Raw genomic sequence first — 9,860 nt, 5'->3', positions numbered from 1 at the left:
CTCAGCAGGGAGCCTGCCTTCTTCCCTCTCTCTCTCTCTGCCTGCCTCTCTGTCTCCTGTGATCTCTCTCTGTCAAATAAATAAATAAAATCTTTAAAAAAAAAAAAAAAAAGAGAAGTCGTGACTGAAGTCTGTAGAACTGGGGGAAAATGTTCATTCGAGTGCTAGAAACATAAATTACAGAGTGAAGATGTACAATTCGTGACATCTGCTTGTGTTTAGATTGGGATCTGCTAGGTAGACGTAAACTACAAGGAAAAATGAACACAGTCACCATTTTGGACATGTATTTTATTGTATAGAAATTTCCAGCAGAGCTAGCATTAAGTACCTTTGTCAGGAGATGCCTGTGGGAATCTAAGTCAGAGAACAGGGACAGGCAAGCCTGTCAGCTCTTCCTGCAAAACCACACAACACTGGGACAACCACCAGCTGGGCCTCAAGGTACAAGGTGACGGGCCACCCAAGGTACAGTCCCGCATCCCCCATGTGTGGATCTAGGTGAACAACGAAATTCTGCAGGTATAGATTTAAAGCACGACCCCAAATGACAAATGACTTTCTTTGGCGGTACCCAATATATCACGATCAGCGTTCCTCCCCTGGATGAAGTTAACCTCCTAAGCCAGCTGACCTTCTTACGTTTTTATTTTTTATTTATTTATTTTAAAAGCAAACCAAGTGCATACAGCGTCCTTTAAAAAGTCTTGTAAACGTTGCAAAGTTTTTAGGTGTTATTTATAATCTGAAGAGATTCATAAAAAAACTACTGGACTTGTTAAGACTACAAATACTAGCCCCCTGGTCCCCCCATGAAAAAAGCAGTTGTTACAAAAATATAAAAAATAGACTAGCTTCTACTATGTAACCTCTCCACCAGAAACCTCACGACTCGGGGCACATCCTGCTTTTACGTACCATCCAACACACACAAGTGCAATTTTCTCAATTTTTAAGGAAGGAAAAGTTCCAAAACATGCCCTTTGTTACTTGGGACTGTGGCTCCTTTCTTCACAGGTACTATAATGCTAGCAAGTAGGGACAGTTTGCAGTTTCCTACTGCCTTCCCCTGCATGGGCCCAGCACAGAGATTTCAGCGTAGGAGGCTGCCTTCAAAGCTCACGCCTCTTCATATTCGTGTCTCTGGTGCCTTTGATTCCAGTTTGGGACTTTGTGGGTCCCCAGGCTCCTGAGCTGGCTTTGGCTTCCCTCGCTGCCTACTGGGGAAGGCCACTGGTAGGAGGGGGCCCTCAGGGAAGGGGCTCTCAGAGAAGCCTGCTGTTCCCAGAGCCCCAACATCTGGGGAGTGCGGCTCAGGGCCCCACCCAGCTCTGCTAATGCCACGGAAGTGGCAGGCCTGGTGCAGAAAGGCCTAGGATGCCCCAGGAGGGTATGCAGAGTCTGCGAGGGGAGCCAGCAGCAGACGTGGAGGCAAAATCCTTGGCATTAAGTTAAAATAATTTGATAAACTTCCAATCCAATGACATGTACTTGTCCACAGCAGCCAAGCTACCAGGCACTTTGGCCAACTGTGAGCTAGGAAATGGGCTGAATTCGTTTTGAAACAGCAGACACTACAGGAGGGACTGGTGGCGAGGGCTTGGCTGTGGTCAAATCCTTGAGGATGCCCCTCCCTCATCGGGACAGTCTTAGTGTTTCCTTGTCCCCGCTGTCACCAACAGGGGGCGATGTGTGTAAAGGCTCAAGGGAGCCCTTGGTAGAGACCGGCTTCGGGCTAACAGCAGGATGCAGCCACACAACAGCAGACAGATCTGTCACACAACGACAGGGATATTGCTGGGCCGTACCCTGCATCCCCGAAGTCCAGGGAGAACAGTCAGACGGGGGTCCCAGCCTAAGCCTGCTTCACCCCCAAAGCCCTCACTACCTGCTGCTCTCTGTGCAGAGTCCTCACTATCTGCTGTGTGCTCCCAAGGGGAGACCTGGCTCAGCTGGGAGCCTGGCTCACACCCACTCCTCCCCTGCAGGACCTGTCAACCTTGGCCATAGCCCCCAGTACCTGTCACGACCTAGCCTGGCACCCAGTATAACCAGCCTGCTGCTACTTTCACCATTCTTGTCTGAGAGACAGGCCACCTGCCTGCAGGCCAGAATGGTGGGCCCTTTCTGAGCCTCCAGTGGACTTCCAGCCTCTCCTGTTTGAAGAACTAGATTTTCACACCACTAAGGGTTTTATTTCACAGATCACGGTGGTGAGTTTAGGATTTCCAGTCCTCGCCATGATTGTCATACATTCCCCACACCTTGTTTCTTCAGATCCGAAACATCTCTCGCCCAACATACCCTGGTTGTTTTAAACTCCAATGACCTTCCCAAAAAGAACAACGGATTCAGAGAACGCCGACCACATGTGCTGAGCAAGTCCCCTCTACTTTGGTTGCTTCAAAAAAACAGGACTTGTGAGATATCCCCAATCACACTGCTCAGAAGAGAAGTGCTCCCAACATCAAGGCACAAAGAAAGAAGTCTCTTGGGGCAGAATGACAACGAAAGCGACCAGTGACCTTTGTGAGGCCTGAGGCAGAGTCGCCAGGGAAGGCAAGTTCAGTCTGGCGTGGGTGGGCATCAGGGGGAAGGCCTGACTAGCGGGTCTCCCTTTGGGCCCAAGCAGTCCTCATGCATACTTCTCTAGGAACTTTATGTGGAAGTCCTTCACCTTCTGTAGAACCGTCTTCAGCTTCTCCACCGGAGGGAGGATGGTCATTCTGTCAGGAAACAGGACAGCAGTTAGCCTGGACACGAGTTGCTCTGGAAAAGGGGAGAGGAAAGAACCCAGCAGCTCTTTCCGTCACCTGAGTTGTAGAGAGGAGGAGGAGTAGGCAGCAGTGGGAGGGGGATGCTGGTCTTCGCTGCGAAAGCACCAGCCCCAGGACAGAACGTGGAACTTGTTGAACCACCCCCAACCCCAAATCATACGTGTTCTTTCTACCCAAGTAACACACAGGACCAAAAGCAGGAAGATGGCAGCAGAGGCTCCCTGACACGTCCACCTGTGATGGCAGGCCAGGACGACGTTCTGACCGGTCCATACAATCTCTAGAGAATGACTTCATTTCCCTACAGATACAGAATGAGCTGTTCCTCCTGCTAGGCAGGCCCTTTTAAAATCTTAGAGGGAGAACGAACCTCTGTCACAAGTCTCCCTCCAAAGGAACTCCCAAGTTGCCATGGTAACTAACTCCTTCCTCTAATACTGCCATTATGCCCCCCATCCCCAAAAGGCAGCCCTCTCCAGTTAACTGTTTCTTGAATGAGTCACAGCTCGCCAAGGTGAACCTAACTAGCGGGGAGAGGCCAACCACGCATGTCTGTCCATCCGGGGCACACAGCCCACGACCTGAGTCAGGTCTTGGCTCCAAGGTGCTAACTAAGCTCATGACATTTCTTTTTTTAGCATCTGCTGCAGGAGACATCTGAGAGCACTGTGAGTGGAGAAGGTGCTGTTCTGAACAGAACAGGCCTTGGTGGGGAAATCCCCTGCTCCCCAGGCCGCCATCCCAGCAGGGTCAGCACACACGGTGCAGTGCATCTCAGTAAGCAAAACTCATCCCAATGTTTCAGATGCAGTATCTCTGCAGACTTCTGGATGAGCTCCTGGGCACCTGGACACTGTATGCTACTGCGTGCACTTGAGAAAGGACAGAGAGATAAAACAAAACAGCCTACCAGGAATATTTCAGATGGTACAATACAGATGGAGACGGGGCGGGGTAGGGTGGAGGGAGACAAGAGTGGTCAAGCAGATGACCTTGGGATCTACCCACAGTGTTCCTAAATCCCTAGACCCAGTTCTCAGCATGGCTCTGCAGCAAGGCAGAATGGGGGTGGGCGGGGGGGTCTACAGCAGGGGCGTGAACCGCACATACTGCCATCTCTGGAACCAGCCTGTGCTTTCGGCCTGAACATGCTGCACACCCAGATGCCCAAGTTTTCCAAGACCAACCTCGGACCAGCCCCACGGTGCAAGACAGAGGTACCTGAAGTGATAGGTGCCTTCCCTCTGCCCGAAGCCGCTGCCAGGTACGACACAGATGCCGGTCTCCTCCAGGAGCTTCATACAGTAGAACATGTCGGGGGCCATTTTATGGGCCTGTGGGAACAGGGCAGAACTCAGGGTTCGTGTATGGCTTTGTAAAACACACCACTGAACACCTGAAGGCCAGTAACCTCTGCAGCGGCAGGCTCTCTCCCACAGCGGGGCCCTTCTCCCCTCCCCGCAAGGATCGAGGCAGGACAGTGGACGTGGCCGGAAGCAGGTGCAAGGAACAAGGAAGCTGAAGGCTACTTCAGGATGGCCACAGGTTATGGTACTTCTGTTCCTCGCCCAGGACTGACAGTTTCTTTCCTTTGGGCCCCACACCCCAGCAGCAGGCTTTGGCGGCGGCTCCTATATGCCGAGCACGTAAGCCTCTGATGACGAGGCCCCGAGTGCTGCGCCCAGGGTGGCTTTCAGAGATCATCTCCACAGGGGCTTTGTTCACAGAGCTTCTCCCCTCTGGTCTGGACAACCCACGGTACCTTCTGAATGGGTTCCTGGGCTCCAGCACCCGGGATTCTGACTCAGTAGGGCTGAGTAGGGGAGGGCCCAGATTCTGAATGTTTAGTGGGTACTGAGGAGGTTTGGGGGGCATGAGGACACTTTCAGAAATACTGCAATACTCTGCAAACCGTGGGAAACGTGGACGCTGAGAAACAAACTGAGGGTTTTGGAGGGGAACTGGGGTGGGTAGGATGAGCCTGGTGGTGGGCATTAAGGAGGGCACGTACTGCGTGGAGCACTGGGTGTGGTGCACAAACAACGAATCTTGGAACACCGAAAAAGTAAAATAAAGTTAAAAATATATATATTGCTCTGTCCCTTGATCCTCAAAGTACGGTCTGTGGCATGGCCTGAAAATGCCGCACACACAGAATCCCGGGCCCTCCGCAGACTTCCTGCGCCAGCACGGGCACTGTAACAAGCCCCCCAGGTCATTTCGTGTTCACATTCCAGTTTGGACAGGTGCTGCCCTAGGGTAGTCGCTGCACAGAGCAGATGCTGTCATGGCTTCTTCATTGTTAAATGCATCATGTCACACGTGGGGCACTTGCCTTCTTAACACTGGAGTTCACAGAGCCCAGATCCACTGGGTCTGCCTACCTAGGGCTGACCTCACCTCTGCCCCTCACCACAGCATGCTGCAGGGCTGGGCTTCCGAGAGCCTGCCATCTTTATGCTGAATGCACCAGCTGGCAGAACAGTCTGCAATATTCCAAGTCCCCAGAGCCAGTACTTTTGCTCCCTGAGACAAGAACAGCCCCCAATCCAGCAATCCCAAGCAAGCTCAAGTGTGCCCCAGCCCAGCACCCCAGACCTGAGCTGCCTCCACGGCTTTGCTGGGGATGAAGATCCGAGGAAAGGCGTACATAGCTCCCTGCAAGGGGTTGCAATGAATTCCCGGGACTTGGTTAAACAGGTCTTCCGTCAGCTTAGCCTTTTTGGCCAGATTACCCAGGACAGACTCTTTCTCCTGAGGAGACACAGAAAGCACGGGAGTCAGCGTATCTCTGGGCATCATGGAATGGCTCCAGCCACTAGGAATGGTCCCTTCAATGCGGGGGGCAACGGAGCAGCAGGGTGAAAAGTGCACGAACACAGCAAACCAGGGAGGTGGGCGAAACACATCCCTCTCCAGGAACTTTTTCCCTGGGTGCTCAGCCCCGAAGGCTGCCCACAGCCCCAGGGCACACAAGGCACACAAGTATAGAGGGTTCTGGGCAATAGGTAGGTCCTACATAGGTTGTGTCATGGCTTCTGTTCTTGTATAGGCGGTCCTTCCTGAAAACGAGAAAACCCCATCCCAGCCCAGAAGTATGAATGGACTTGGCCCTGGATGGAATGCTCTAGAACATGCTTCCAAGAGATGGCCCACACTCTTTACTTTGGGCACCATTCTCAATCTGTGTGGTGTGCATAGGGCATGTGACCCAGGCAAAGCAAATCAGTGACTGGCTCAGAGGTGAACCATTTCCAGGACCGCTGCTGCACTGGGGCATGAAGCTGTGGCCTGCGGGTGAATGAAACATGGTCCACGCATACAAGGGAGTATCATTCAGCCTTTAAAGGGAAGCAAATTCTCACATGCTATGACACAGATGTACCTTGAGGGCATTATGCTGAGTGACATAAACCAGTCACAAAAAGACAAATATTGTATGGGTCCACTGAGACGAAGTACCTAGAAGAGTCCCAGTCATAGAGACAGAAAGCAGAACTGAGGTTAGCAGGGGCGGGGGGGACAGGGAAATGGGGAGTTGGTGTTTAATGGAGACAAAGTTTCAGTTTGGGATGAGAAAAAGGTTCTGGAGATCAACAGTGGTGACCGCTGTACAGCAGTGTAAATGGATTTTATGTACTAAACTGTTCAGCTAAAAATGGTTAAAATGGTAAATTTTACATTCTGTGTATTTTACCACATTTTAAAATAATGCGAGCCTGGAACAGCTGGGAACGGACTTTTGGTTACATGACCCACACATTTTGTTTAAACTAGCTGGCTGGATTTTTTTCCCTTGCAGCTTAAAAGGGTCTGAGTGGATCACTTTGAGCTGCAAAGACAGCAGTTAGGCCAAAGGCAGGCCTATGGCCTGGAAGCAATGCCAGGCCCATCATTTCTTCTTTTCGGTTTAGTAACAGAAGCCCCCGCCCAGGTTTCTCAGGACGCAAGGCCTTTCCCTGGGGGTGTCCGCCCGCCCACCCGGGTCCACATGTTCACAGGTGACAAAGAAGTGGTCCTCTACTTCAGAGCATCTTCACACGTTTTAATTAACCTCATGTGGTGGTTCAGGTACAAGAGGAGTCATGAGCGCCCCTGGGAGGCCATCTGGAGAGAGGCTGGCCATGGTGACCCAGAGTCCAACGTGAGTGCTCAGGACCCTGGCTGTGGCAGTGACACAGAGGGGCCACAGGACACGGCGACTCACCCTGTGGAACTGCTCGAAGGATTCCTCTCCAGGCACTGGGGGGTTCACGACGATGTCCATGGCAGCCTGGCCGGACACTGGCGGGCAGAGCCGCACGGAGAGCAGCTTTACCAGCTGGCCTTTGATCTCAGGATGCAGGTTGATCACCTCCATGTAGCCTCCTCTGTAGCCACACCTGCAGGGTTGAAGAAGGAAGGACCCACCACTCAGAAAGGCCTCAACTACGGGCAGTCGGTCAACCAGAAGGTTCTGTAAGCATCCCCATGCCTAACAGAGTGGCCAGGTGTGGCTGAGTTCTTCGCAACATAAGGTGAATGGCAGTGACATGGGCAAAGTCCACATCACTTCCTTATAAGGAAAAAGCATGCTCTCCCCTCTTTTTTCTTGCTTTTTCCCACTTCCAGAGACATGGAGATGCTGGAGGAGCAACCTCAGTGTAGAGATGCCGCATGTTGACTAGGCAGAGGCCTCCTCCGTGAATGACCCCAAGGTCAGACTGTCCTGACCTCCCCTGCCTTTGGGCTATTACGTGACAGTCAGATACACTTTCACCTTGTTTTAGCCCCTGTACTTAGGGGCCTCTTTGTTAAAGCAGCTTCGTCTGAGGCCTAGCTAATACAACGGCCCAGGATTCAGGCCCACACAGGCTCCAGGGGTGGGTCCAGATTCAAAGGAGCCATGAGCAGAGCCTGAGGACTTCTGCTGGAACCTCCTGCTGCCTGAAAACAAAGTCAACCCAAAGGACAGCAGAACTGAGAAAGAGAACGAGACCAAGGGATCAGAGACCAGGCCCATTGGCATCTTCAAGACTCATGGCTTCTCGCCAATATTATTTTAAAAAAAAAGAAAAAGCCTCTTTGGTACAGGTCAGTTTGAGTGGACTTTCTATTAGTTGTCACCACAAGGATCCTGACTGATACAGAGTCAAGTCACATGAATGGGAGTGGAGATATGCATTGAGTTAAAAAAAAAAAATCAAAAATCCTTTCAGAACCAACTCGGCCCAAGCAGTCCCACTTTCCAGAAACATGCCCCCTTTTCTGGACTGTGATAGGTAAGTTCAGACGAATGACCACAGAAACGCAGACTCCCTGAGGCAGGAATCTAGTCTCACCCTCCTCTGTATACCCCACACCTTCAACCTCAGAGCCCCTGACCCAACAAGACACTCCGTAAAATGCCACTGGAATCAGCCTGCAGAACTGACCCGGCAAAGGCAAGTTCCCCTCAGCCATCAGCTGCGTCTTCCGAAGCAAGAAGATAAATTCTGGGATCTCAGAGGCTGAAAGAAAGAACTTCCTGCCTAATCCTCGGCTGATGAGCAGAAAATCCACTTGAGGGGCGCCTGGGTGGCTCAGTGGGTTAAAGCCTCTGCCTTTGGCTTGGGTCATGATCTCAGCATCCTGGGATGGAGCCCAACATCGGGCTCTCTGCTCAGCAGGGAGCCTGCTTCCTCTCCTTTCCCTCTGCCTGCCTCTCTGCCTACTTGTGATCTCTGTCTGTCAAATAAATAAATAAAATCCTTAAAAAAAGCGAAAAAAATGGGGCGCCTGGGTGGCTCAGTGGGTTAAGCCGCTGCCTTCGGCTCAGGTCATGATCTCAGGGTCCTGGGATCGAGTCCCGCATCGGGCTCTCTGCTCAGCGGGGAGCCTGCTTCTTCCTCTCTCTCTCTCTCTGCCTGCCTCTCCATCTACTTGTGATTTCTCTCTGTCAAATAAATAAATAAAATCTTTAAAAAAAAAAAAAAAAAAAAAAAAAAAAAAAGCGAAAAAAAAAAAAAATCCACTTGAGAACAACAGTCTCATCTCAGGTGAGCACATCTGAGGACTGCAGGGCCTAACTCAGGATGCCTACGTCCAGGAGACTGTTAAAAGGGTAATCAATAACACAGACGGACAGATGGCTACTTATGTGATAAAAACACTGGAGAGTGAAAAATGAGTTCACAGAGAACAGACTCATTTAGGAAAAGAGCTACACAGCACATGAGTCTAGCAAAGATAAAGCACCGCTAGGACGGGGACCAGAAGACCAGCATGAATCAACCCCTGCCCACATCAAATAAAGCCAGCTGGGCGGTCATCCCAAAGGTAGAGCTCCCGCCATCTGGCCAAAATATTTCTCCCAGCTTCACAGTTCCACTGGCTTCCAGCTTAACAAGGGAGACCCCTCCCCTGTCCTTACCCCGGGTGCATGAAAAGACCCTCCCCCAGCAGTGCCTGGGGGCACGAATGCCCTAGTCTTCCCTTCTCAGCTTTTGCAGTTTCCCCTTTTCTCCCCCACCTTCTGAGCAGTGAGGGCCTAGACCAGTCCCTAGACCTCCTGGCTGTCTCCGCTCCCTCCCTGTGGGACGTCAAGGCTCTGAGATCTAACAACGCACTCACCGCATCTCCCAAACTTCAGTTAGCAGGCTATCGCCCCGAGCTGGGGACTCACACATCCATCTCTATCTGGACATCCAATGGGCATTTGAAAATTTAACACATCAAAAAACCAACTCCCCATCTTTCCCCCAAATCTGCTTCAGCCACAGCCTTCCTCATGCTCTGATGGCATCTCCTTCTTCCCTGCTGTTTGAATAATAAACAACTTGGAAATGAAACTTGCCTCCTTGCTCACAATCATCTTTTCCATCAAGTCCACTCCACCTTCAAACACATCAGGACCCAGGGTCTCCCCTGCCTCTCTGTCCTGGCCCACAGCACCTCACCTGGCTGCACGTCTCTGTTCCCGCCCCTACGACACAGCAAACGGACAGCGTTTAGTAAAACGACAGCGTTTAGTAAAATGTTCAGTCAGGGGAGTTCACACCCTGCTCTCATCTTCCAACGGCTTCTATCCTGCCCAGTGATCTGGACTCCCAGGACTTCTTTGGT

General features: G+C 51.5%; 1 protein-coding gene across 2 annotated transcripts in view; it reads right to left on the bottom strand.

The window, feature by feature from the left end:
- Positions 1-273: 273 nt before the first annotated feature.
- GPT2 (glutamic--pyruvic transaminase 2) overlaps positions 274-9,860 on the bottom strand; it is a 35,097-nt gene continuing 25,510 nt past the window's right edge. For both annotated transcript variants that reach the window (XM_004744113.3, XM_004744114.3), the window contains exons 9-12: positions 6,985-7,159; positions 5,376-5,531; positions 3,999-4,111; positions 274-2,726 (exon numbers count right to left, since the gene is read on the bottom strand). In XM_004744113.3, coding sequence (XP_004744170.1) covers positions 2,636-2,726; positions 3,999-4,111; positions 5,376-5,531; positions 6,985-7,159 — 535 coding nt within the window. In that variant the 3' untranslated portion in view covers positions 274-2,635. The remainder of the gene's footprint in view (positions 2,727-3,998; positions 4,112-5,375; positions 5,532-6,984; positions 7,160-9,860) is intronic.

This window comes from Mustela putorius, unplaced genomic scaffold (assembly GCF_011764305.1).
Source record: "Mustela putorius furo isolate JIRA1106 unplaced genomic scaffold, ASM1176430v1.1 tig00000174_pilon_pilon_pilon, whole genome shotgun sequence".
Classification (NCBI taxonomy): Eukaryota; Metazoa; Chordata; class Mammalia; order Carnivora; family Mustelidae; genus Mustela; species Mustela putorius.
This window is presented reverse-complemented; position numbering and strand designations above follow the sequence as displayed.